Raw genomic sequence first — 27,083 nt, forward strand, 5'->3', positions numbered from 1 at the left:
GCTCGCCGCTCAATGTCTCTCAACGCTGAGCGCATACGTGACCAGCGCTGCACCCATCCTAAGTATTCCTCTCAGCCAAAGAGAAATCAAGTCGTGGTAATTTGTTCTTGCATCTGCAGGGCTGCCATTGCATGCTCCCGAGTTGACGGGGGTTGCCCCCAGCTGAGCTTGCTGCGCGCCACCCCACAGCGGCTGGAGTGGCTTTTTCAGACGGCACGCGTAAATGGGAGACCGGGGCTCGCGTCGCATCATTGGAGACCGCGTTCAGCTCCAAGCAGGGTCTGCTGCCAAGTTACAAGTCCAGTTCCCATTTCCCGCTTCGCATTCTTCCTCTTCTCGACCAATTTCCGACTCCCTACAGATTTTTCACCAAGAGCATCATTTGCCGTTCACCACGAATATACTACAAAACGCCATCATCTCTACACTACCTCGCAGCCACGGCGTTTGCACGACTGCCACTCTGTCGACCATCGACGCTGCAGGCACGCCGCCTCCTCGTCCTCGCCTCAGCATACGCCATGTCGTCGAGCCTCAAGCGCAAGGCCAGCGGCTCCGGAGCCTCGTCGCCCGAGGTCAAGAAGCCAAAAGCCAACGGCAACATTGCCTCCTTCTTTGGCGCCGCGCCCAAGCCAGGCCAGACCGCTGCAGGTACCAGCAGCCCATCAGCAGCGACGACGACGACGACGACGAAATTCGACAAGGACAAGTGGGTAGCCAGCCTCACGCCTGAGCAGAGGAGCCTGCTGAAGCTCGAGATTGATACGATGCACGAGAGCTGGCTGGGCTTGCTCAAGGACGACATTACGACAAAGGAGTTTCTCGACCTCAAGAAGTTTCTGGACAGAGAGACGGCAGCCGGAAAGAAGTGGTTTCCTCCCAAGGAAGACGTCTACTCATGGTGAGAACATTTGCCTTTTTTTTTCTTTTCCTTTCGATGCATCGTACGGCTTCAACAGATTGGGGGTTTGTTTTTTCTCTAACTTTTCTTTGCGGCGCAACAGGTCTCGACACACGCCCTTCAACAACGTCAAGGTCGTCATCGTCGGCCAGGATCCCTACCACAACGTCAACCAGGCGCACGGCATGGCCTTTTCCGTGCGGCCGCCGACGCCCGCGCCGCCCTCGCTGCGCAACATGTACATTGCGCTCGCCAAGGACTACCCGTCGTTCGAGAAGCCGGCCAAGAGCGCGGGCCTGCTGACGCCGTGGGCCGACCGCGGCGTGCTCATGCTCAACACGTGCCTGACGGTGCGCGCGCACGAGGCCAACTCGCACTCGAACCGCGGCTGGGAGCGCCTCACGCAGCGCGTCATCGACCTCGTCGCGCAGAAGCGCGCGCGCGGCGTCGTCTTCATGGCCTGGGGCACGCCCGCGGGCAAGCGCGTGATGAAGGTGGACAAGCAAAAGCACCTGGTGCTGCAGAGCGTGCACCCGAGCCCGCTGAGCGCGTCGCGCGGCTTCTTCGACTGCGGCCACTTCCGCAAGGCCAACGACTGGCTGACGGCGCGGTACGGCGCCGCCGAGGGCGAGATTGACTGGGCTCTGGTCCCGGGCAACTCGACGCTGAGCGCGCCCAAGGCGGAAGAAGCCAAAGTGGAGGCCAAGACGGAAACGAGCAAGCCGGAGAAGAAGGCTGCGACGGGCAAGGAAAACGTCGAGGTGGATGGGGAGATTGGGTCGGATGACGAGGCGGCGCTGGAGGAAGCCATCAGGGCAGCGGAAGAAGAGACTACGAAGCCTTAGCATAGCACGGCGCTGATGTCATGATTTTCTGCATTGCGTATTGGAATAGTTACAGCACGTATAGGAAGGCTGTGTATATTATGGTTTATTAAGGGTTATTACCGTGTGCTCCTCTTTCTGCATCGTGGCGGCGCGAGCGTGTAAGAGGCTGTGGTTGCTGGCAGGCTGCGTTGAACGGCTCGGAAAGTGCAGCCTTTGCCCTGCCAAAGTGCCTTGTCCCGTACTAGCAGATTGTACCCGCGCCACGGTCATCACAACTACCAGTACGTACTAGCACAAGTGCCAAAAAAAAATCCGATTTGCCAAAAGGTAAAACTTGGCAAATTGGCTTGTCTGATGTGTGGTGGTGTGTCTGGTTAGCGTGCCTCAGCCAGTCCGTTTGAGATGGCGCTGGGGCGGCTCCACGACTTGTCAGAGTGCTGACAGGTGGATGGCACTTGTAGTTGTACGGCATTATGCAATATCAGATGTTCTTTTCAATGCAAAGGAGCCATCTCCAATAGGCAGCGGCTTGCTGTACTCTATCCGGGGATCCGTGGTGAGCTGACGATATGGCTTGACAGCACCCTTGTCGATATGTGTGACAACGCAGACTGGGGCAATCCCGGGGAGTCATGGCCGGTGGAAGCAAGCTTTTTTCTTTTCCGTCTGCGTGTCTTTGGCTTGGCACAATGGTGGTGGTGCACTGACAACTGGTGGCTTGCGTTTTTAATGTCTGAGACAGTGCGGGAGGCCGCGCTGGCTGGCAACTGGCTAGCTACTGGGTGCTGAGCAGCGAGTGGCAGGAGATATGTCCCGTACAGTCGTGCGTCGATGTTCTTTTAGCACAATCTAGTCCGGGCACGGGAGCGAGCACAAGACCCAGAGGGGTTGGGCGCTATCGAGTTAGTTCTTCCTCCATGGAGACTCGACGGGAGACGACCGTTGATTAGGGTGTCATGGCGGCGGATAGCGTAGAACAGGGCAGGCCTGGGCTCAAGTCGAGCGGCCAAGTCTCTGTTGACGGCTCTGTGCGGCTGCGTTCGTGACTGGACCTGTCTTCTTCAGGCCACGCTGGAACATGATAGTAGGTATTAGGTTGCCGCCGAATGGTGATGCAGAACTAGAGCGTGTTGCTGTGACGAGGCAGTGCTGGTGTGAGGGTGATGTGTGAAGTGTGAAGTGTGAGTGGTGCTCAGATTATAATTAACTTATAATGGACTGCGGTTACAAGTCAATAGGTTGTGATTGGACCGATGGATACCAGTACGTTATTACCAGCACGTCAGGGGTAGGGGCCCAATGTCATGCTGTGGACCGTGGTACTGCGGCGGTCGTGGCTGTTGTGTTGCTCTGGTTCTCTCTTGATTCTTGTAATAGATGCAGTCTTGGATCATTGTAGTTTTTGTGGCTGATGGTTTGGACAATGGATGGATGGATGCGCATGCTGGCCCGAGACTGAGGTATCGAGGTTCGAGGAGGCCAGGAAGAAGGAGCAAACGGACGGCAAACTAGGTTGCATAGGTAGTGACGGCACTTGGAGCCCGGCAGGTGAAGAGAAGATTAGGTGCAGCGGTGCATCGGGTGGCTGCCAGCCGAGCTGCGGTGAGATGAGAGAAGCGCGGCAGCAAATAGTAAGAAACAATTTATAAGATTCTTGTAGTTTTTTTGCCTTGCATGATTCTTTACTTGCTATACTGATGGCAATATTAATTCCATCTTCCCATGTTCCATCATTTTTTTAGTTGGACCTTGGTTGGGCCTTCGGCCGGAGCAGAGCATGGAGGCGCGCCACAGGTGTCTCCACTGATGAAGCACTGGCTGGGTTGCTGGGGTCCCTCTTTAGGGCGGAAAGGGGCGGCGTCTTGGGGGGCCATGGGGGGTTTGACTGGCCGGCAGCTGGCGAGAGGCTGGCCATTCTGACTGGTACCAGTACCCAGTGAGTGCCAGGCCAGGTAATACTTACTGATAATAAGGTACCAGAAGCAGCCAGCCCAGCCAAAGTCAAAAGGGCTGCAGACAAGCCAGTTGGCCAGCTGCCAGTCTCTAGCCATCCAGCCCACCAACCAGCCCAGCCCGTCAGGTACCTGAAAGTATCCGTAGCGAGACGGGGACGGGCCTTGGCTCCACCTTCCACTGGTACCTAGGTAGGTAGCACTTAGGTAGGTACCTATTGTGCTAGCTCAACACGGCTAATTTGCAACCACAGCCCGAGTGATGCGTTGTTCTCAATGCGCTTTGCCTGCACCGAATGAAAATGATAATAAAAAAGAGCCGACCCATCCCAATCTTAACAGTAGCCCCCTAGGCCCTCTTTGGCTTGATAATGGACCCCCCTGCCCCCTCTGTAAGTGGATTTAGCTGCCCTCCAGCGAGTGTTGGCCCATCTCCGGACCCCTGAGCCGGCTGGGCTGTTAGCACCAAAAGGGACGCCAGCACCTCGACTCCTTGACATCACGGTATTTTAGTCTGCAGCCTCGAGGCGAGAATTGCCTTTTGGCGCCAACTCTCTGCGTACCAGTAGCTACTTACGGGGTATCGCTGTGCGCTATCCGTCTCCTAATTGCCTGCTCTACTGGTAATCGCAGTCGTAGTCGCATCGTACTAACCAGGCAGGGTAGCTAGCACTCGTCGAGTCGTCCCCCTCGTCCCCTCTCGTCACCACGCGCTCCGACTCCTTTCCCACGCTCCAGCGCGCGCCCGCATTTTGCTTTTGTCCTCCTCTCAGCTCTCTTTTCTGCCCGTCCAAGTCCCTCCTTTTCTTTCCTTTCCGCGGATCTTATTGCGCTCTTCTTATGCATCGCCATTGCTAAGCGACCCTGCTTGCCTTGGTGACTTTGAGCCCTTCTTCTGCCGCCTCTTCTTTTCCTATTCTCCATTTCTGCCCGTCTCCTCCAAAAGTCGCCCTCCGCACGTCGCCAACCACTTACACGTTCGCTACAGACAGCGCCTCGCCTAGTCTGAGACGTCGACGCATCAACTTTACTTTTCACCACACACCTTGCCGCCTAGGACGCTCCTTTCATTCTTTCTCCTCCCCATCCTGCCAGGGTTTAGTTTTTTTTTTTTTCTCTTCTCGTCATTTCAGCGAGAATCATTCTTACCTTCCGCCTTCTCTGCTCCTTCTCCCGCTGCCCTTTCGCGCTGGCTCTGCCTTTGGCTTCCTTTCCTGCTACCTTCACCTGCATGCGCCGCTAGAGTCTGCGCTGCCTCGCTCGCCACGGATTCCTCAAGCCCCCCGACCCGTCCGCGACGACATTTGTTGTCCTGCCTCAAGATGCCCGGGATCTTCTCCCGCATCAACAAGGCACGAGATGCCCGCCAAAAGAAGAAGAACGGCATCAACGACCTAACCGACTCCCTCCCCGCCAAGCCCAGGTGGGATGACGCCTACACTCGCTCCTCAGTCGAGCCCGACGAGATTGCCGAGTTGATTCGATGCTGTACACACGAAATCAAGTCGCGAGGTGCGTAAACTGAGCACTGCTGTTGCGTGGCGTGCCTCCGCCGCCACGCCGTTTCCCGTCTGCATGCTCTAACTCTATCTTATCATAGGTCTCGACCATCCCTTTTTGCTCCTACCTTTCCGACCGACCTCCAACCCCAGCGGTGTCCGAACATTCATTCGAAACTTCTTTGGCAAGGATGGCCTCGATCCGCCTCTGCAGGGCGAGAGGCTCCAACAAGAAGTGCGAATCGCAGAGCCCATGGTATGCTGTCACAGAAAGATATGTTTGGAATGGGCAATGGCTAACTACTATGCAGGTCCTCGCCTCGGTCCTGAAATGGTGCTGGAGCCGCCTTCAGGGTGGTGTAGTGTCCTGGGACGCATATGAGCTATTCAAGATTGGCGAACTCGGTAAGCTTCCGCGCCAAGGTTCCATCTCGCATAGTGCTAACGCCAGTCCCCCCACAGACTCGAAGCTCGCCAGAGATTCCTTCAAAACCTTTATTCCCATTAGTGTTGAGAGTGACGCTAGGCAGCACATTATTTTTGGCTTCTTTGAGCTCGTTGCTGCAATTGCCGCCCATGGCAAGACAAACGGACTCAGTGGCGTCAAGCTCTCCCGCATGGCTGCTTGGTGGGCCTTTGAGCAAAGGGACACAGGCGATGGGTTTGACGGAGGCTACAAAGCCTGGAAAAAGTGAGTCCAGTCGTGATCGGAACTGTTTGTGATGATTTCGTGCTAACATCTATCCAGGGCCGCCGATGCCACCACGCACCTTTTCTTCGCCTATCTGCGATCGCTCTCCCCTGAGCAGGAGCTGACTGGCATCACAATGCTTCCCCGGTCCCTCCAGAAGCTTCTCAACGAGACCGAATATCCTCCCAAAGCTGCCGATATGCTAGTTTCTCGCACCAACAAGCTCGTTATGATTGTCGACTCCGTTTCGCCCACCCCTTTCGCGCTCCTTCGACGTGCTAGCAAGTTCGAGTACCGCGATTCCGATGTTGCTCTCCGCAAGCTTTCCGACTTCGAAGACGCCACCGAAGCCCTCAGCGAAGAATGTCGCAGAGTGCTCAAGGCCATTTCGGCGGCCAACCAATCACAGGCTTCCAGCGCAAAGCACTCCACCAGCCTCCGCGACGCCTCTTGGTCGCGATTTGAGGATATCGGCTTCGCAAGTGCCCTGACTGAGGAAGATGACTACGAGGAGAGTGCCGTTCCGGTCAAGCGTCAGCCGCAGACGTTTGGTCCCAGCAAGAGCATGCTGAACGTCCACTCCTCTGCTACCCACGATGCCCGCCCTACGACCCCCTCTTGGGCCGATTTCCTATCAACTGGCTTTGTCGACGAATCTGGCAAGACCAACACGCTTGTTCCCCCCGACCAAGTTCTTCCTCCCATCGATGTCCAGCGACAGCACAGCTCGCAGTCGCACCAGCCTCGTCTGGAATCCGACAGAGATCTGGAGCCTGGTGAGCTGGCTAGCATCACACCCTTTGATCTGGACGATGCTTTCTGGTGGGTCTGGATGAGCAGTCTCGCTCCTGAGGAGACCAGCGAGAGAAAGGCCGCTTTCGGCCGATGCGCTGTTCTCGAAACGACCGTCTACGATGGAGCATGGCTAGTCATGGAAGAGATAATTGCTGGAGCAGCTCCCGACCCCCAGGAAGGTGCTTATATCGCTGAGAAGAAGGGATTCTTCAGCTGGACCAAGCGCAGCCGCACTGTTTCGCGTCGCAAATCTGTCAACAAGTATTCTCTGAAGAGAGGTGAACAGGCGCCCGGTGGCGGTAGCACCACCAGCATTGGTCACGATACCCAAGCCAAGATCGCCGCCAAGGCAGCTCAGCTTCGTGCCATTCAGGAGTCCGAAAACCAGCCTGCCGCCGCCCGGCGTGGTCGCACTGATGAAGAGGTTTTGGGTGACAAGACCCACAGCGTCTTCGATCTTCAACCACCCATCGCTGGCGAGGCCTCTTCTGCTATGAAATGGGTAAAGAAGTATGACAAGGGAGCTGTCAAGGACGCTTACCTCTCCAACAGCAACGCTGGCCGAGGCGTCTCCATCTCCCCTGCCCGAGCGGAACACTCTCATGAGCCTGCTGCTACTAACGGCGGAGCGAAAGCACCTAACGGTACTGCCACTGCAACCAACGGCAACGCCAAGGCGACTGAGAGAAAGCCCGTCCCTGCGATTCCCGTTGCGGAGTCAGTCACCCCTCCTGCGCCGATTGAGAAGGCCGAGTCCCCCAAGTCTCAAGAGACGCCAGTTGAGCCTGATGTCAGCAATGCCGTTGCTCCTACTGTGGAGGAGACTAAGGAAGAGCAGAATGAACTTGTTCCGGCTCCGCCGCCCAAGGACGAGGAGCCCGCAGTCGTTCCAGCTTCACCAGTGCCAGCACCCACGCCTGCTGCCAAGCCTGTTGAGTCTCTGCAAAAGTCTCCTGTCAAGGAGCCCAAGGAGAAGGGAGGCCTCCGCAAGCTGTTCCGCAAGAACCGTTCCTCCAAGATTCCGGAGAACTCGGCTGCCCAGCTGAACAGCATGCTGCAACAAGACGCCGCCGCCACTGCGCCCAACCCAGCTGCTGTAGCCGCTGCTACCGCCGCGACCAAGACTCAGGCCCCTGACCCCGTTAGCGAGGAGCCTGTCGAGCAGGCTGCCGAGACGGAGCCCATGGCCGAGCCAACTCTGGATTTCGACGACCTACAGGAGCCTGCCGGTGAGGGTGGAAAGGGTCCCACTCCCGAGGAAGTCGCCGATAGCAAGGAAGAATTCTCTCGCTTTGACCAAGGCCCTCTGACTGACCAGCCTGCTTTCGCCCCCGAGGATGCGGGAGAGGACGACGCTACACCCCCACCTATCGCACGCGGCACACACGCAGCTGGCGAGAAGGATACCAACGGACTTACCCGCACCGCCAGTCCCGGTGTGCAGGATAGATGGGCACAGATCCGCAAAAATGCCGCGAACCGTGCTACTCAGCGCCAAACTGATGACCGCGACCGCAGCCTGCCACCCAGCAAGAGCGCGACCGAGGGAGAGGACGAGACCAGCGGCGAGGAGAGTGCGTACCAACGACCCTTCTTCACTACTAGTTTGTGCTAACATGGTAAATAGCTATCGAGTCGCGTGTTGCTCGCATCAAGGCTCGTGTCGCCGAGCTGACTGGCAACATGGAGGGTACCAACGCCCCTCCCGTGAAGAATAACGCTTAGAGCTGAGCGTATTTTCTTGATTTATATTTTCGAATTTTTCAATACCCCACAGAACGCCCTGCTCGTTTTCCTTGACGTCGAAGTTTTTTCTTTTTTTGTTTTGTTTAACTTGTTTGCGGACATTTTACATGATACCATAAAAGAGGTGGCAATCTGAGGATTCGTGCAAACGGGGTGGTGGTACGATACGCGCTGCTGCTCTTGGCTGCACTTCAGCAACTGGGCTGCAAGGAAATAATTCTCTGTTGCAGGACACTCATCTAATACGACGGCCCATGCAATGGCTGTCGGAGCCTTTTGGTTCAATACTTGCTGCTCGTTTTGTCTAATTCTTCTTTTTCAAGTATCGAGGTGTTACCCTGTCTCTCTCTCTCTATGCCGACAAGACCTTGTCTAATTCTATTTCGTCCTTGTTTGATCAATGATGGGGTTTGCAAACGAGCAAGCTGCTTCTTTATTATAGTTGTGGATATTTGCTGTTTTTTTTTGTTCTTCTTTTATATCAAGCCAGTCATTTAATCGTTTCATCTCTGTTACATGATATCCGCCTGTCCTTTTTATCTTCGGTCCGAGATGCACGAAGGAAAGCCACGCTCAAGGCCATGTTCAGCTAGTCTTCGGAAATACATTTAAAATGCGAGTTGTACATTCCTGGTTCACTGGTGGCTTTGCTTATATTGCCTGTGACTAATGATCTTTTATTTTCCCCTTTTAACTCAGCTCCTTTTCTACATTACTCATGATCCATCATGGAAATGGGCTTGAATCCATCGTCACCGTCGTCTCGTGTTTTGGCCGGCGCAGGCACCGGTTTTCTATGCATCTTGGGCTGCTGCGCCTCTCCAGACGGGCGAGTCGGCATCGGCGGCGGTGCATCAGACACTTTGTCATCAATGTGTAGCTTCTCCGTCTGCGCCGTCGCTTCTTCAACATCCGCCTTGCTACGGCCAGCCTTGTCATCCCCGTCGGGCGCCACCGTGACGCCGTCCACGTCCACGGCGTGGCCAGCGGCGTACTCATCCTTGAGCATGATGATGTCGTCCTTTTCAATCTCGCCGTCGACCCTGACGCCCGCGAAGCCGCACTCGCGCAGGATGCCGCCGATGAGGTCTGGGTAGCGCAGGTGGCCGCTGACGCGGTCGCTCAGGTTCAGGTTCTCGACGCCGTGGACGCCGCGGATGGGCTGCAGGCCGGCGACGCCGAGAGACAGGCTGTGCATGCGGTACACGTATCCGAGGATCATGTCGTTCTCCGAGTAGGCGTTGAAGATCTTGCCCGACACGACGGTGCGGAGGGTGCGCCAGTGGGCGGGGTCCGACGGCGCGGGCGTTCCAATGATGACGACGGTGTCGACGAGGCCAAAGGCGCGGCGCTCGGCGAGCGACTGCAGGCAGGCGTGGATCGCTACGGCGCCGAGCGAGTAGCCGATGAGGGTGACGGGCCGCTCGCCCTGCACCTTGTTGATGAGGGCGTCGGCGAGCAGGCGGCCGGCCTTCTTCGAGCGGTTCGACGCGTGGTTGAAGGGGTTGTCGATGTTGGAGGCGACGGCGAGGACCTGGATCGGCCAGAGGGCGGCCCAGAGTGTCGCGAGGACGGTGCGCTTGATGATTTCCGACTTGACGGCCTTCCACGCAAAGGACTGGACGAGGTCCCCGAGCGCGGTGCCGAGCGCGAGGAGCGTCTTCATCTCGTACCGCAGCGCAAAGATTTCCGAGTCGGACGGCAGCGCCTCCCAGGGCTTGGTGATGTCGCTTTCGGAGTTGAGCCAGCCGTTGACGCCGAGGGTGACGCGCAAGCGGCGATCTTTGGCGCTTTGCTTGTTGCTAGCTGCGTCGGGTGATTCATGGATAGGAATGAACTTGAAGTCTTCGACCTCTTTGGCATACTTGTCCATCATAGAGCCCTAAAACACATTAGTCTGCGCTGCGCTCATGTATAAATCAGCCAGTTTGTGTACGTACCGTCATCTTAGCTCCATAGGCACCAAAGAGAGCGCCGACGAGAGCGCCGTTCATCCAAAAGATGCCTAGAAAGCTTGCAACACCTCCGAGCCCAACACCACCGAGGATACTTCCCACGGCACCCGCAACGAGCGGTGCTGCCAATCCGCCCGTGACGCCGATAAGGGTGGCACCGGCCACAGACGCGAGACCGACCTTCCAGTAGCGGCCAACCTTGTTGTCTTGCTGGCGCTTGGCAGCCTCGGCATCAGCCGACATGGCCTCCTTCTTGCTCGCGTCCGCGGTCGACTGCTCAATCAGCGATTCCGAGATCTCCGCCTCCTCGTTGTTGAGGAACGTGTGCGGGATGTCGAGTGACGACGTCAGACTCATCATGAGGGCTCGCGAGTGCGCCGAATACTTGCCCGTGGAGAGCAGAAGGAGCAGCACACAGCTGATGGACTCGCGGCGGTCATGCTCGGAAAGCTCGGTAAGAGTCGTTGGGATGGGCGGGTAGAGCGTCTGCATCACGGCAAACGCTGTCTGCTCATCCTTGGCCTCGTCCGAGCCAGCGAGGCGCCTTCTTTCGGCGCGCTCATTCTCCTCATTCATCTCCACAGCCTGGCGCCGTGTCTTGCGCTCGGCAACAATCTTATCATTGTCCTTGACACGCACGATTTCCGCGAGCTTGGGCACGAACTCGTGCTCCCACTCCTCCATGTACTGGCGTGCGGCGCTCTGCACCTCGTCGGCTCGTCTCGTGGTCTTGCTCGGAGCATCGGGGCTGCTCTTCCACGGCACACCGACCTTGACATTCTTGAACGGGTTGGATGGGTTGAACTTTTTCTTATTGTCATTGGCCGCAGCACCATGGCTGGCAACCACCTCATCGGCATCAAATAATGTGACGGATTCGCTGGAAGTCTCGGTCTTGGCGGGATCACTGTTCGAGGAAGAAACCTCTGTAGTCTTCTCGTTTTGTGGCGTGCGATTCTCCTCGTGGATACTGGATTCGATGGATACTGATCCCAGCTCATCCGGCTTAGCCTGCAGCTGCGCAGTCATGGAAAAGATGATGTCGTCCACGAGCTTGAGCAGCTCGATCCGTCGTGGGGGTTCGAGGGCAATGACAATCTGCCGCGGGTCTGAACAAAAGGGCGCCATGGTGATGAGTACCTATCGTCGGGCTATGTGTGCATCTAACCCCTGTGTCCAAGTCGAGATCGATGAGGAGGTCGTATGGGGTATGCGGAGCTCAATCCCGACGAGCCCGCAAACAAGGCCAACGTACCTGTCTGGCTTGGTGGTCCAAAGTTACGTCATGACGGCAGCGAAACCATGGCACCCGATTTAGCGGTGCGCGTCAGTGGGTTTCGCGGTTCTTGACAGGGCTTCTGGGACCGTTATTAGCGGACCGATAGCGTTAGGGCGCCCAAGAGATCGCCGTCGAACGCCATCAGCCACCGGAATGGGGTTGAGTGAGCCGGGAATACTACCGGTTGTAACTCTGGCTTTGTAGACTGAAGGCTTCTGTTTGAGGGCTGCTACGGAATGGAAACATTCAAGTAAGCAATTAAATACACGACATTGAGAGCTTTACGTCCAGCTACTAAAGAAAACTCACAGCTCCTGTGATATTTCGTTCATTCTGCCACCAGGCCTCCTTGCTCGATCAGCGCTTTATGGGTATTGTTTTATCTACACCGGCTGGAGTAAGCCTACGTGGACAAATCAGGGCTTTATTTCAAAGGAGAGTCATACGCGACCCCTTTATTCACGTTCATAATTATCGGTACGTCGCCCACGCGCTCTGTAAATACAATACGCAGAACTATGGTGTAGGGTAGGGTGCCACTGGCTGCTCAGCTTATCAGACCCCAGCCGCCGATAAGAGAGGCCCCACAGAAAAATTCATGATCGCAGACCAGCGGCTTCATTTTTCCTAAATCGATTCGCGACACGGGACTGGTACATCGGGGAGGGCTTTATCTCTTTAATCTTCTTCCTGAACGAAGGAACGAGACTCCTGCGACACCATGAACGCGAGTGCACTCCTCGCAGCCCAAGGCTGGAGAGGCAAAGGCCACTCGCTGCACAAAACCGACGACACCGTCGGCCTGGCCAAGCCGCTTCTGCTCAACCGCAAAGACAACACGAGAGGCATCGGCGCCACACAGCATTTTACCAGCGACCAGTGGTGGATGAATGCATTCGACGAACAGCTCCAAGGCCTCGACACCTCCAAAAAGGGCAAGGTCGTCCAGACCATCACCACCGGCAAGCTCAACGCCATTGAAAAGGGTTCGCTCGGCAAATACTCGCTCTACACCACATTTGTGCGCGGAGGATTCCTTGAAGGAACCCTGGAGGCCTTGAAGAGAGAACAAGAACGCAAGGACGAATCGACCACAGACTCCGACTCTGACGCCGCCGAGAAGAACGCAAAAAAAGCGGCGCGGGCCAACGAGTCCAAGGAGGAGCGCAGGGCGCGCAAAGAAGCCAAGCGCAAACGCAAAGAGGAAAAGGCGCAACGAAAGCTGGCGCGCAAATCAAAAACGTCAAAGTCGAAATCGGACTCGAGCGACGATGCGACCGAGGAAAAACGACGCCGGCGAGCGCGCAAAGAAGAAAAACGACGCCGGCGCAAGGAGGAGGAAGGAAAATAGGTCGAACTTTATACTCACGGGCACGTAATGATGGCGTATCTTTCTTGCATTTGCGTCGGCGCTAGGGATTTCTTTGGGATATTTAAAAACTCATTATCCATACAATGCATTTCATCAGTTGGCAGAACATATTTATCTTTATGCTGTCTTTACGTTTCTTTTGGAACTTTGCCCGGCTTGTTTGACAATATCCATGGTCTTCGATGCCAGAAATCATCCCGTATAATATCCAAGTGCTCGACCACAATTCGCGCTTTGGACCGGCGCTTCTTGTCATTCTCATTCTGCGTTTTGGATTGTTGAGCAGGTTCCGCCAACGCATCCATTGTTTCGGCCGTTTTGTGACTAGCTGGGTCGACGAGTTCATACTGGATTTTGTTAATCAAGTCAAAAGTACTGGGCATTTCGTTGCACGCACATCTCGGAATACGACACTTCCTTTTCTGAAAATCTCGGGTTCGTTATTGTAGTTGATTTTGAAACGAGAGAATAAAATCTCATTCTTGTCAGCAGCCAGTGTACCCTGTGACATCAGCTTGTTAGAATATTGCTTCACGACACCAAGCGGGCTAGTTCTTACCGCAAGCGTCTTCTCTGCTTCCTTGTTATCCAACCCGCCGAGTTGGACTAGAGACCAAAAGGCGGTATTGTACAGGTTGTTTATGTGGCCTTGTTTGTCAGCTTCGTAGCACTTGCTGATGGGAAGAAGATCTACTCACAGTCCGCCTGACGCCAGCTCATGTAGTCCCGCAGATTTTGAATGGTGGGATAGCAAACAGCGCGCCCATCAAATGTAGGTAAAGGGAATGACAGTGGCGCATCCGGGAAGAAGCTTGGCCAGCAATGTATATAATTTGCCGTAAAAGTCGACACGATGGTACTGACAAGTTTGCTATTCCTTGTTAGCATATGTGAGTCACTTCGAGGACCTCAACGACGTCGTTTTACCTTGCTCTTCGCTCGAATATATTGCAAGATTTATGAAAAACAAAACTTGGAAAAGATCAGCCACTGCAGAATGACTGTAGAGATAGGTGTAATCATTACCTGTACTCGTCACTGACACCGTATGCTATAGTAATCTCTGGAAGGTCAGTGACAACGGCTTTGGCAGCCGCGTTCATGACATCGAGTGCTCTGCGGTCATTCGGCTTCTCAAACCCGTATCTTGCGCACATCCTGATAATTCAAAGTCAGTACAGAGGGCAGGTTAGGCGCGGCACGTGTGATTCTTACTTGGTGAAAGCTCTGCCATCGACACGAACCACGATCCAAGTGTTTCGTAGCAAGTAGTCGGGCTGTTCGAACTCTCGTACATACTCGAATCTAAGGGACATATTAGAACATCATTATGAAACGGGCGGCTTCGACGCATACTTTGAGTTCGCCATTTTATATCATCCATCCGCGGTTGGTGAAATAAAGTTCGACTCAAGGGTCGCTGTAAAAGTGATGCCCCGCGGTGGAGCTCCACAGAAGCGGCAGCGAAACTCGTCGCGCTCTAGCACATGCGACCACTCCACCGTTCTTGTATTTGCGACAACCCTTTTGCTTTCTGCATCTACGCAACTCGCGCCTCACAAAGTGCGCCGGCTTCTCCTTTGCTTTGGCAAGCGAAAAGCACTTGCTCGGCGCGCGATTCTCTAGTGAATGATTGCTCGACAGCCCGCGCCGCCATGAATTTGCTTCTCTCCGACGACTACCTGCTCCAGGACTACCCAGAGAGCATCACGAGCACCATCCGATCGGGCCATGCGACTTTTCTACGGTTTAATCGCAAGGGCGACTACCTCGCCTCTGGTCGCGTCGATGGAACAGTTGCTATTTGGGATTTGGAGACCATGGGGGTAGCCAGGAAGCTGCGTGGCCATAACAAGAGCATCACATTTCTGAGCTGGTCTCGATGTGGTCGCTACCTGCTCTCAGCGTGCCAGGGATGGAGAGCTATCCTGTGGGACCTGAATGATGGAAGCAGGTTCCGCGAAGTTCGCTTCCGCGCCCCTGTCTACATGGCGGAGCTTCACCCGTGGAACAGGTTAGTGAACCAGCTTTCGCAGTCGCTTCCGCTTGACTGACTGCTGCCAGCTTTCAATTCGTTGCCGCCGTATTTGAGGAACAGCCTGCTCTCGTTGATGTTTCCGAACCCGTCGATGTCAAGCGCGTACTCCCCTCAGCACCGAAACGAGCAAACGCCGACGAGCGACAAGCGAAAGAGGATGCCAAACAAATGACCACATCAGCGGTCTGGACCACGTCCGGCGACCACATCCTTGCTGGGACCAGCAAAGGAAAAATCAACATAATTGACGCCAGGACGCTCGAAATTATTTACTCAGAAAAGGTCTGCGCCGGCGCCATCACTACGCTGCGAATTTCAGGTTCTGGCCGCGACCTCTTGGTCAATTCGCAGGATCGCATCATTCGCACGCTACGGATACCGAACCTTTCTGCCGAAGATCTCGATCCAGACACGATACAAATACCGCTCGAACATAAATTTCAAGACGTTGTCAACCGCCTCTCATGGAATCACGTCACTTTCAGTGCAACAGGCGAGTACGTCGCTGCCTCTACGTACAATAACCACGAACTCTATGTTTGGGAGCGGAACCACGGGAGTTTGGTCTGCATGCTCAAGGACCCAAAGGAAGAACAGGGTGTGATAGAATGGCACCCAGCCCGGGCGATGCTTGCAGCATGTGGACTGGAAACTGGCAGGATATATATTTGGTCAGTCATCAGCCCGCAGAAGTGGTCGGCGCTGGCGCCTGATTTTGCCGAGGTCGAGGAGAACGTCGAGTACATCGAAAACGAAGACGAGTTTGATCTTTATGCGCAGGAGGAGATCCACAGAAGGCGTCTAGACGCAGAAGACGAGGAGGTGGATGTCATGACAAACGACCAGCTCAAGATTGAAGATGAGCTGGATGGCGACGAGTTCCGGATGCCGATCCTGTTTACTCTGGGTGAAAGCGATAGCGAGGACGAGTTCGTAGCTGTGTCGACAGGGACCATGCGTCGGCGCAGTCCCGGAGACGACCAGTCTGATTCACACGGGGGAGCCGAGACTGTGCCGCCAAAACGGGGAGCGGCCAAGGGCGGGCGCAATAAACGAAAATAAGAGAGGACGCGTTGGCGATAACCAGTCAATACCCAAATACGATCTCTGCCCCGTGAAGAAATAATTTCTGCAAACGACTGCTGCGCATCCAATGGGTGTCAGTAGTGATCCCTGCTTGAGTCATCGGCGATGCGTGGTAATGGGGAGTCTCTGGCGGAGAGCTGCTCTCCCGACTGTCGCGTTACCCCAGACAGAAGCTGTGCGGCGTCAAAGTAGCTCGACTTATTCAGGGACGGCTGGTGCCTGCGCGCCCAGCAAATTTCGTTGGTGAACCGTGCTTGCCCTGCCTTGGCCCTTGTCCCTGGTACCTCCCTAATTTCTGCCTCAGGCATACATCTATACTCCCTTGGGAGGCGGCGGAGCCCAAAGAGGACTAGCGCCGTGCGAGCCTCTCGCCAGCACGTTAACTCCAGTCTCTTCGGCCTGCCCTCTGTCGCCACGCCTCAACCACGACAAAACTTTGTTCACCGGCCCAAATTCATCACCACGCGCGTCGGCCATCGAGCGCGCATCACCGAGCTCAGATCTGAGTGCCCTGCGATCCGACGACCTGCGAATTACTGCCTTTTGCGATCCCAGAGGTGGAGGCGACGGGGGCGATTAGCCTGAGGTTCTCCTGGGCCGCTGGCCAGGACAGGCGCTGCTGCCTTCAAGGGCTATCCGCAACTCGACGTTGACGGTGTCTGCCATCGAGAATCAGATTCATCTACATCTGGACTCAGTCGACTCTCGTTTTTTTCTCTCCCCTTGCGCACTGTCTTTTCCGTCGCACAGGGCTGTACCACCATCACAATCCCCCCGAGGCGCGTCGCTTTTGACACCTTAACTGGACGGTCAAAGTTTTTCAGCATCTCGGTCGAACAACACCACATCGATTCATTATGGCGAACCTTCCCTTTCCGCATTCGAGCGCGCCGCTCAAAACTGTCGAGGAGATTCAGTTCGGCATGCTGTCCCCAGAGGAGATCAAAAACATGAGTGTCGCGCACATTCTGTACCCCGAAACTATGGAGGAGAACAAGACAACACCACGCGATGGCGGTCTCAACGATCCCCTTCTCGGCTCTATTGACCGCCAGTTCAAGTGCAAAACTTGCGCTCAACCCATGAGCGAGTGTCCCGGCCATTTTGGCCATATAGAACTGGCGAAACCGGTATACCACCCTGGTTTCATCAAGAAAGTGAAAAAGGTTTTGGAGATTGTCTGCCACAATTGCAGCAAAGTGTTGGCCGATGAAGTTGGTCTTCCCTTTACTCCATAAAGCTCTTGAGCTTGCTGGATGCTAACGTGAATTCTCAGAGCGATCCCGAGTTTGTTCAAGCCGTCAACACCCGCGATCCGAAACTCCGATTCAAGCGCGTCTGGGCCGTGTGTAAGAAGAAGCGCAAGTGTGAGAACGAGGACAGGCAAGACAAGAACAAGGACGAAGAATTTGCTCCAGGTGCCAAGAGCGTCGTTCTCGAAGGACACGGCGGATGCGGCAACATGCAGCCGCAGGTAAGACAAGCCGCGTTGCAGCTCAAGGCCGCTTTCGAGGTCACTTCGGAAGAGGGCCCCAAGAGGAAGGAGACCGTGAACATTAGCGCCGAAATGGCGCACGGTATTCTTCGCCGCATCTCTGAACGCGATTTGCACAACATTGGTCTCAACTCGGACTATGCCCGTCCTGAGTGGATGATTATTACTGTTCTGCCTGTCCCACCCCCTCCCGTGCGTCCTAGTATTTCCATGGATGGTACTGGTACCGGCATGAGAAACGAAGACGATTTGACCTACAAGCTTGGCGACATTATTCGCGCCAACGGTAATGTCAAGCAGGCCATTCGCGAAGGATCACCGCAGCACATTGCGCGTGATTTCGAGGAGTTGCTGCAGTACCATGTTGCCACCTACATGGATAACGATATTGCTGGCCAGCCGCGGGCCCTTCAAAAGAGCGGTCGTCCTGTCAAGGCGATTCGCGCCCGTCTGAAGGGTAAGGAGGGTCGTCTGCGAGGTAACTTGATGGGTAAGCGTGTCGACTTTTCGGCGCGTACCGTCATCACCGGTGATGCCAACTTGTCTCTGCACGAAGTCGGTGTCCCACGCAGCATTGCTCGCACTCTCACATATCCCGAGACAGTCACTCCCTACAACATTGCCAAACTGCATCAACTCGTCGAAAACGGACCAAATGAGCACCCTGGTGCCAAATACGTCATTCGCTCTGACGGCACCAGAATTGATCTAAGACATCACAGACGCGCTGCTCAGATTTCCCTGGAGTATGGATGGAAGGTTGAACGCCATCTCATCGATGGCGACTACATCATCTTCAACCGTCAGCCCTCTCTGCACAAGGAATCCATGATGGGTCATCGTGTCAAGGTCATGCCCTACTCTACCTTCCGACTAAACCTGTCCGTTACTTCTCCTTACAACGCCGATTTCGACGGTGATGAAATGAACTTGCACGTGCCCCAGACCGAGGAAACTCGAGCTGAAATCAAGGAGCTTTGTCTCGTTCCCAACAACATTGTTTCGCCTCAGAAGAACGGTCCGCTCATGGGTATTGTCCAGGACTCCCTGGCTGGTGTCTACAAGCTCTGCCGTCGTGACACATTCCTCGACAAGGAGATTGTTCAGAACCTCATGCTCTGGGTTCCTAACTGGGATGGTGTGATTCCGCAACCGGCTATTCTCAAGCCCAGGCCTCGCTGGACCGGTAAACAGATTATCAGCATGGTCATCCCGGCTGAGATCAGTCTATACAGCAAGGAAGACAAGTTGGACAATCCGCTGAAAGACGCCGGCATGCTTATCCAGAGTGGTGAGCTTATGTATGGCCTCCTCAAGAAGAAGTACGTCGGTGCTGCTGCAGGCGGTATCATCCACTTGTGCTACAACGAACTTGGGCCCGAAGGCGCCATGGCTTTCTTGAACGGTGTCCAGCAGGTCGTCACCTACTGGCTTCTGAACACGGGTCATAGTATCGGTATCGGTGACACTATTCCCGATAAGGCCACCATCAAGAAGATCCAAGCTCATATCGATGAGAACAAGGCTGAAGTCGCTCGACTGACTGCCCAGGCTACAGCCAACGAGCTGGAGGCTTTGCCTGGTATGAACGTTCGCGCCACTTTCGAGAACAAGGTCTCCATGGCCCTCAACATGGCTCGTGACCAGGCTGGTACGTCAACACAGAAAAGTCTGAAGGATTCAAACAACGCCGTCACCATGTCGGAATCTGGATCCAAGGGTTCTTCCATAAATATTTCACAGATGACGGCTCTCGTTGGTCAGCAGATCGTCGAAGGAAAGCGTATTCCTTTTGGCTTCAAGTACCGCACACTGCCTCACTTCACAAAGGACGATTACTCGCCTGAAGCTCGTGGCTTCGTTGAGAACTCGTACCTTCGTGGTCTGACGCCTTCTGAATTCTTTTTCCACGCCATGGCTGGTAGAGAAGGTCTTATTGATACTGCGGTCAAGACTGCTGAGACGGGTTACATTCAGCGACGTCTGGTCAAGGCGCTCGAAGATCTCAGCGCTCGCTACGATGGAACTGTGCGCAACTCACTGGGTGACATTATTCAGTTCTTGTACGGTGAAGATGGTCTCGATGCTATGTGCATTGAAAAACAGAGACTTGGCACCATCAAGATGTCTGATGCCGCCTTTGAGAACCAATACCGCCTGGATCTTGCCAACCCTCCCGAGTGGTTCCGCAAGGACTACGAGTACGGCAATGAGCTGGCCGGCGACAAGGCGTCCATGGAATTGCTGGACATGGAGTGGGATGCCTTGCTTGTCGACAGACGCCTTGTTCGCGACATCAACAAGAGCAAGATGGGCGAAGAGATGATGCAGCTTCCTCTCAACATCGGCCGTATCATTGAGAGCGCCAAGCGCGTCTTCAACATTCGCGAAACTGATCGCAGCAACCTTCGCCCGTCTGATGTCATTAACACTGTGCACAATTTGCTGGCCGGCATGAAGATTGTGCGCGGCGCGGACCCCATTTCGCTAGAGGCCGACTACAATGCCACAATTCTCTTCAAGGCTCTCCTACGCTCTCGTCTTGCTTTCAAGGAGATTGTGTACGTACATCGCTTGAACAAGCTTGCCTTTGACCACGTTATCGGCGAGCTCCAGAACCGCTGGGACCGAGCCTTTGTCAGCCCCGGTGAAATGGTCGGTGTTCTTGCTGCTCAGTCTATTGGTGAACCCGCTACTCAAATGACGCTCAACACCTTCCATTTTGCTGGTGTGTCCTCCAAGAACGTTACTCTTGGTGTGCCGCGTCTCAAGGAAATTCTCAACTTGGCCAAGAACATCAAGACACCAGGCATGGCCGTTTACTTGGACACGACGCTGGGAACCCAGGAGCAGGCCAAGAAGCTCCGTAGTTTGGTTGAATACACCAACCTGCGCTCCGTCACAGCGGTCACCGAAATCCACTACGATCCCGATGTGCAGTCCACCACCATTCCAGAAGATGTGGACATGATTGAGTCGTACTTTATGATTCCCGACGATGCTCAGGACACTATTCACCGGCAGTCACGCTGGCTCCTCCGTATCACTTTGGACCGCCAGAAGCTTTTGGACAAGGAAATCAAGATTGACGATGTCGCTGCCTGTATCAAGGAGCACTACGCCGCCGATTTGGCCATCATCTTCTCTGACAACAACGCCGATGAACAAGTCATTCGTATCCGCACCATCAGCCGGGATGATGGCAAGGATGAGGAGCGCGACACTAGAATTGAGGACGATGTCATGCTCAAGCGTCTGGAAGCTCACTTGCTCGATACCATGACTCTTCGTGGTGTCCCTGGTGTCGAGAGGGCTTTCTTGACCAAGGGCACTCGCCTGGTTGAAGATAAAGACGGCTCTGAACTGGCTCTCAAGGACGATCCGAGATGCACGCAGTGGTACCTGGATACCAGTGGCTCAGCGCTCCGAGAGGTGCTTGCTGTCGATGGCGTTGATCCTAGAAGGACCTACAGTAACGACCTGTACCAGATTACTGAGGTCTTTGGTGTCGAGGCTGTACGATCTGCGCTGGTGAAGGAACTGACCAACGTTTTGGCCTTTGACGGTTCTTACGTCAACCATCGTCACATTGCTCTGCTTTGCGATATCATGACCTACCGTGGCATCATTTCGGCTGTTACTCGTCACGGTATCAACCGTGCCGATACTGGTGCGCTCATGCGTTGTTCGTTTGAAGAGACTGTCGAAATTCTGCTCGAGGCTGCCGCTACCGGTGAACTTGACGACTGCCGTGGTATTTCTGAAAACGTCATGCTCGGTCAGCTTGCGCCGATGGGTACTGGCAACTTTGACGTGTACCTGGATCCGAAGATGTTGGAGACTGTCATCTCTGACAACTCTCGCATGGGTCTCATGCCTGGCATGCCCACCAAGGAGGGTGAGGGCGAGGGTGCTGCGACCCCTTACGACAGTGGCTCGCCGATGGGCGACTCTGGCTACCTCAGCATGGCTTCGCCTGCTGCCGGTAACTTCTCGCCTATCCAGGGTGCTGGCTCGGAAACACCTACTGGATTCAATACGGAGTATGGTGGTGGCTTCGGTGCCAATGGCTCGATGAGCCCGTACTCGCGCGGCGCTGCCAGCCCATTCAGCACGTCGCCCACATCGCCGTTCAGCTCGGGCATGGGAGGCTACTCGCCATCATCGCCCAATACTGGCTACTCTCCTACGTCACCCATGCTGGATGGTGGTGCTCGCTACGCCACGTCTCCGTCATTCAGCCCGTCGTCGCCGTCGTTTTCGCCAACGTCGCCCATGCTGCGACCCACGAGCCCGGCCAGTCCCAACTACAGTCCGACGTCGCCCAGCTACTCGCCGACATCGCCGACATCGCCGCGACACTACTCACCTACGTCGCCGGCTCAGTTCAACTCGCCGACGTCTCCCAGCTACTCTCCGGCCAGTCCCAACTACAGTCCTGCATCTCCCAACCTGCACGGAGGTGGCCCTACCTCACCCTCGTACTCGCCTGCGTCGCCGTCGTGGTCACCAACCTCACCCGACGCGTACTCGCCCACGAGCCCGAGTTTCGGACGCAGCCCCGGCCAGCAGCAGTCGCCCACAAGCCCAAGTTACTCTCCCACGTCGCCTCAGTTCTCTCCTCGCACGCCTGGTCCCTCGGGCTCTGGCGGAGGTTCTGGAACTGGCAACCAGTACTCGCCTAGCTCGCCGAATAATGAGTGATCTGACACTGAACCATATCATAAAATAAGGCAAAAAAAAAAGCCACCCGCAAAAGGAGTCGTGTGTTTGTTTGGAAACGAAAAGAATCGCGGAGGAGAATGCATTTTTATATAGAACGAAACCCCCTTTGCATTAGAGAAGGCAGCATTTGCAGTGTTTGGGGAGGAGATGAATCTGGAGCAGAGAGTGATGGCGTTGCACAACAAAAAAAGAGACGGGACAAAATATTTCTTTCCTTTTGTTTTCGTCGTTTTTTTCTTCCCCTCTATAATTTTCAGTTTTTGTTTGTATGTACACTACAAGAGGGGGCACTTGATAGCGAAGCAGAGGATGAACACCCAAACCAAAAAGAAAGAGTACACATATTTTCAAGAACTGTCCCATCTCGGCCGAAAGAAGACGAGGCAGTCGGCATGACCTCGATGACAGGAGAAGATGAAACAAATGAACCAAAACCTGAAAAAAGGAAGAAAAAAAACAAGAATGAAAAAGGCACGAACTTGATTTGTGGCTGGGGGGAACCGTGCAGTGATTACGCAAATGAGAGAACCAGATTGGACCCTGAATATTGTGTCTTGCTTTTTATGGTTATCTTGGCATTATTTTGATTATTTGGTATTTTCAGCAGCGGCTATATAGTGCATTTTTTGTAGAGGTTAGTGTTCTGATGACGGAATACATGAACCGTGGAACCGAGTCTACGTTTCTCGTTGCACATGAGAATGCACTGCTAGATTCAGAGCAGTGGTGACCAATATGCTTGACCAAGAGGTAGAGCGGTAGCCTTTGACGACATGCCCACGGGTTGTGCATGAGAGCACAAGGCGAAGAAGGCTTTCCGTAGGGGAGGGAGCAACGGCGGTGGAGATGGCTGCGTTGGTTCCGCGAGAACAAGAGCGGAAGTGCGGCCCAGCGTCTGTTTTTCTTGTCTAGGCGCTCGACAAGGCGTGGCAGTCTTGATCGACGGCGTCGGCGTCCCAATTACCGTCTCTTACCTCGGCTACATCAAGAGAAGAGTAGAGGTGGAAGATGTAAAAGATTTCTGGGCGAATGGCCCGCCGGAACCGCTGTAGGGGGGGCATTACACGCGAAGACGCAGCATGGCACATCCGCGGACAGTGGAGGCCACAGGGGCATGTAAGTTGCCCTGCTCGAGGACTACATTGATGTGGACTTTATTCCAGGGGCCTTGTTCTCGCGAGCTCATTACGGGGGACTGCTTCCGTGAGGCCCAGAGTTGCCCAAGAAGTGCGAGGGGGACGCTACCAACGAGGCTGGCTGCCGGTCCGGCGTCGCCTCGTCCCCTTGGCTCCTGCTGGTGACGAATCTCTCTCCGCCACAATCAACCCGGATTTCCCGTTAGCAACGCCCGAGAAGGCGCGCGAAGCTGCTCCGTCAGTTGGCCAGGCTGCAAGGTCCTCTTTTCACGTCTCCTTCGCGCATGTCTTGGCCACCGCCGCCGCGTGGGGGCAGCGGAGCTGGATCATTTAGCTAGGCTTTTTGGCAAATTTGAGAGCGCACCCCCCCCTCCTTGCTCTCAGCTAAGAATTCATACATACCGCAAGCAAACAATTTGTTCTGCCCGAAACTAGTGAGCACACGGCAGTACTCAGTCGTTGCCTTGGTCATGGTTTGTCACATTCCTGCTTTAGCTTTTGTTCTTGAACCAAAGAATATTGGTTTGTAGTCGGGGGGACACAAAGTATCGTGGGCGTTGTCATACAAAGTCCCATCACATGATGCACTGTGGATGCATGGCGGGCAAGACGGGAAAGCGGGAAGAGACGAGTGCAACACAATGAGGGTCCATTGAGGAGGCAAAGAGGAAAAAAGCTTTTTTATTTTTATTCTTGAAAGAAAGGGGAAATACACTACACCGGCGGAGGAGGCGTCTTCTAGGCCAAGCCACCGCTGCCTTGAGTGCTACGTGCGTGGGCTGGCGGGAAAAAGCCCCCGGGCGCTTAATGCGACGAGGTCACTGGCTCGTTGGCGAGAAAAAGCAACAAGCATACACGACTTGCGTATGGGGCTTGCTTTTTCATGTAGTTGAGACGAGCGGAGTTGTTGGGAGCCTCGCTTTCTACCCAATGGCTGACCATGGCTGACCATGGAAGGCATTGGTTTGCTGCTATACGGTCTGCCAGCAGGGCGGGCACAAAGAATCTGCACACATGGACTGTCTAGGTATCGATTTGCCCGATGGATTTCGCGGGACGCCTCTGCAGTTGGGCGGCCAGCTTTGCCTGTTCCTGACATGACCTTGGTGTATACACCACGAGAGAAGGGCGCAACAGACTAACAGGATCGCAAGAAAAGGCATCACCGCCTGGATCTAGTGGATGTCTTGAGAAAAAAAAATTCCGCCCCTTCTATATACATACACCGGCTACAACACGCCCCCTTCTATACCTTTGTCCTGCGCGGCCGCTCAAAGGTCTGGTCTGGTCCCGGTGTTAGTCGGCCGTCAATGGCGACGACGCCGTCTCGACGCAGCGAGAGCCAAGAGGAGAGACCACACACCACTAAAAAGGCAAGCACCCAACTCTCTTTCCAGCAGAAAAGAGGAAAAACCAGTCCGCCGCCTCTGTATGGCTGCTTTTCCCTTTTTTCCAGATCGACCCTTTTTCCAAACGAAGCTCTCTCAGTGCTGAAAACCCCCCCACCCGGTCGCATAACGGGCCTCAAGGCGAAGACCAAACGCCCGCGATGCGTCGGGGCGAGCGGCCTCGAAGAAAAAAAAAGGGTATCATTTTTTTTTGGGTGTACGGACAGGCGTGCACGGCAGTGAGCCCGCCTCTTCGTGTCACGCCATGCCGTCACAGGGGGGCGGACGACCGGCCCTTGCTGGGCTTTGCTTCATCTCATGTAGACGGCATCCTGCATAGATGGGCAACTAACCAACTAGTGCGATGGTGCTACCAACTGACAGTATTCTGTTGTGCTTGTCCGCCCCCTTCGTTGCGCTCGGAGCGCCCGACGGACGTGCACCACAGAGGGCAAACATGTTGCACAGCGTTTCCTTTTTCTCACCTGGATTACTGTCGGCAGTTGGGCGAGTATTGGCCCCCAAATGGCCAAGTCCCGGCAAAGCTGAACATTGACTTCATGTGTAAATGCGAGGGGGAAAAAAAAGACTCCTCACGTCTTACATGCCAGCTCGACAGTCCGAGTGGCGCACAACGTCCGAGTGAACAAACAATCGGGTTTTCTGCACACAAACTACAAACACGATGGGCACCTCAGCTCGTATGCATTCAAGAAACATGATAGGAGAAGCGTTTCAATAGTATAGAAAGAAATTGCATTTTTATCAAAGGATTGTGCTAGTCTGTCCACGCCTGACTGTTGGAAACACCAATTGCCCAGCGCCAACGCCACACGCCAACTCGTGACTGTGCGCTCGGTTCAATGCACCTTCAATCATGGTAGAAATCACCGAAACCCGGAGAGAAGGAGATGAGTAAAGAGTGAATAAAGGAGATCCGCCACAAGTGACGCACAAAGGCAGAAGAGCTCGTGAAGCGAGCTCTCTTACAGAAAAGGAACAAGTATAAAATCAGGTGCCGTGAAAGAAACTGGCCGAGCGAGGGAAGAGAATTGAAGATAAAATGTCACCACTCATTAATGCACTTGTAAAAAGGCGATGATCATGTTTGTTGCCGAATGGGGGCATGCTCGCCGCGAGGCTGTCTATGCATGTGCTTCTTGTGTCGTCGTTTGTCGGACTGGGACCGGGTTTCGCAGCTGGCAACTAGTTAGCGCATCCCAATCGACAAGCTCCGGGACATTGGAAGAGTGTAATTACAAAAGGGCCATTGATTCAACCGCGCAGAGATTCAACCGCGCAAAGCTTAAGAGCTCTTGGGGCACTGAGGACGGCCGCAGTTGCCCTCCCACACCTGGGTGCCCTGGCTGATGACAGCAGAGCATCCGCAGGTCGGCTTCTGCTGAGTATCCTGAGAGGTGCAGCCGCACAGAGTCCACTGCTGAGTGGTGACCCAAACACACATGTTGGCGGTGTTGTTGCGAGTAGAAGGAGTTGTATGTATATGAGGCTACCGGGGCAAGGTAGCGGAAAAGTTGAGGCTTGACGGGGCTTTGCTCGTCAAGTAGGGCTGGTCTTGAATGGAGATGTGGTTGGTAGCAAAAGACAAAGTTTTTGAGCCTTTGGAAGAGTTCAAAGTATCTTGTGCAGTTTGCAAGAGAAGAAGAGGAGGTGAGGATGGTGATGATTGCTTGCCAGAGCAGCAGGAGCAAGGTCTTTAAATATGTGACAATCGAGAAATGAACTTTGGAGTGAGCAGGATCTTGTACTTGCTTGCCATACTATGACAAGTTGCACCGAGCCAACGCGACCACCTTGCTGCAGCTTATACGGGAAGCGGAAGTCGGGATGGAGGCCGGTGGAGGATCTGGCCAGTCTCGTTTGCCACAAGATTTTTCCACTTGCAGACCCCGGTCAAAGGCGACGCCGTTGGGAGAGGAGCGTTAGTTGATTGCTTCTCTTGTCAATGTTTGCAACGTTCTTCAAGTTACGCAGACAAGCGTAGGGCTGGGGTTGCCGTGAGATGGTGGGGGCGTGTGCTTGCAGAGTACTCGAGATGCAGATGAAGGACGATGTTAGTCGCCTGGCTGGGTCGCTGGTTGGGTCGCTCTGGCAAGGATGTCAACGAGTCCTCTGCAGAAAAGAGATATGGAGGTACTGAATGGAGATATAAGAATCCAGATCAGGTAGGTGGGAGT

General features: G+C 54.6%; 7 protein-coding genes across 7 annotated transcripts; 5 read left to right on the forward strand and 2 right to left on the reverse strand.

Annotated features, from left to right (window-relative positions):
- Positions 1 to 521: 521 nt before the first annotated feature.
- LMH87_006039 (uncharacterized protein) lies at positions 522 to 1,746 on the forward strand (the record flags this gene model as incomplete). The annotated part of the gene is made up of 2 exons (XM_056203863.1): positions 522 to 901; positions 1,005 to 1,746. The coding sequence occupies 2 exons, from the start codon at positions 522 to 524 to the stop codon at positions 1,744 to 1,746; spliced, it is 1,122 nt and encodes a 373-aa protein (XP_056059277.1).
- Positions 1,747 to 5,002: 3,256 nt separating this feature from the next.
- LMH87_006040 (uncharacterized protein) lies at positions 5,003 to 8,390 on the forward strand (the record flags this gene model as incomplete). The annotated part of the gene is made up of 6 exons (XM_056203864.1): positions 5,003 to 5,192; positions 5,281 to 5,435; positions 5,491 to 5,584; positions 5,642 to 5,870; positions 5,928 to 8,239; positions 8,293 to 8,390. The coding sequence occupies 6 exons, from the start codon at positions 5,003 to 5,005 to the stop codon at positions 8,388 to 8,390; spliced, it is 3,078 nt and encodes a 1,025-aa protein (XP_056059278.1).
- A 733-nt stretch (positions 8,391 to 9,123) lies between these two features.
- LMH87_006041 (uncharacterized protein) lies at positions 9,124 to 11,494 on the reverse strand (the record flags this gene model as incomplete). The annotated part of the gene is made up of 2 exons (XM_056203865.1): positions 9,124 to 10,293; positions 10,352 to 11,494. The coding sequence occupies 2 exons, from the start codon at positions 11,492 to 11,494 to the stop codon at positions 9,124 to 9,126; spliced, it is 2,313 nt and encodes a 770-aa protein (XP_056059279.1).
- A 387-nt stretch (positions 11,495 to 11,881) lies between these two features.
- On the forward strand, positions 11,882 to 12,996 carry LMH87_006042 (uncharacterized protein; the record flags this gene model as incomplete). The annotated part of the gene is made up of 3 exons (XM_056203868.1): positions 11,882 to 11,895; positions 11,957 to 12,042; positions 12,392 to 12,996. The coding sequence occupies 3 exons, from the start codon at positions 11,882 to 11,884 to the stop codon at positions 12,994 to 12,996; spliced, it is 705 nt and encodes a 234-aa protein (XP_056059280.1).
- Positions 12,997 to 13,145: 149 nt separating this feature from the next.
- Positions 13,146 to 14,387, reverse strand: LMH87_006043 (uncharacterized protein; the record flags this gene model as incomplete). The annotated part of the gene is made up of 8 exons (XM_056203869.1): positions 13,146 to 13,364; positions 13,415 to 13,519; positions 13,577 to 13,665; positions 13,716 to 13,888; positions 13,945 to 13,989; positions 14,044 to 14,175; positions 14,233 to 14,322; positions 14,374 to 14,387. The coding sequence occupies 8 exons, from the start codon at positions 14,385 to 14,387 to the stop codon at positions 13,146 to 13,148; spliced, it is 867 nt and encodes a 288-aa protein (XP_056059281.1).
- A 285-nt stretch (positions 14,388 to 14,672) lies between these two features.
- LMH87_006044 (uncharacterized protein) lies at positions 14,673 to 16,117 on the forward strand (the record flags this gene model as incomplete). The annotated part of the gene is made up of 2 exons (XM_056203870.1): positions 14,673 to 15,031; positions 15,082 to 16,117. The coding sequence occupies 2 exons, from the start codon at positions 14,673 to 14,675 to the stop codon at positions 16,115 to 16,117; spliced, it is 1,395 nt and encodes a 464-aa protein (XP_056059282.1).
- An 881-nt stretch (positions 16,118 to 16,998) lies between these two features.
- On the forward strand, positions 16,999 to 22,340 carry LMH87_006045 (uncharacterized protein; the record flags this gene model as incomplete). The annotated part of the gene is made up of 2 exons (XM_056203871.1): positions 16,999 to 17,355; positions 17,418 to 22,340. The coding sequence occupies 2 exons, from the start codon at positions 16,999 to 17,001 to the stop codon at positions 22,338 to 22,340; spliced, it is 5,280 nt and encodes a 1,759-aa protein (XP_056059283.1).
- Positions 22,341 to 27,083: the final 4,743 nt, after the last annotated feature.

This window comes from Akanthomyces muscarius, chromosome 1, assembly GCF_028009165.1.
Source record: "Akanthomyces muscarius strain Ve6 chromosome 1, whole genome shotgun sequence".
NCBI lineage: Eukaryota > Fungi > Ascomycota > Sordariomycetes > Hypocreales > Cordycipitaceae > Akanthomyces > Akanthomyces muscarius.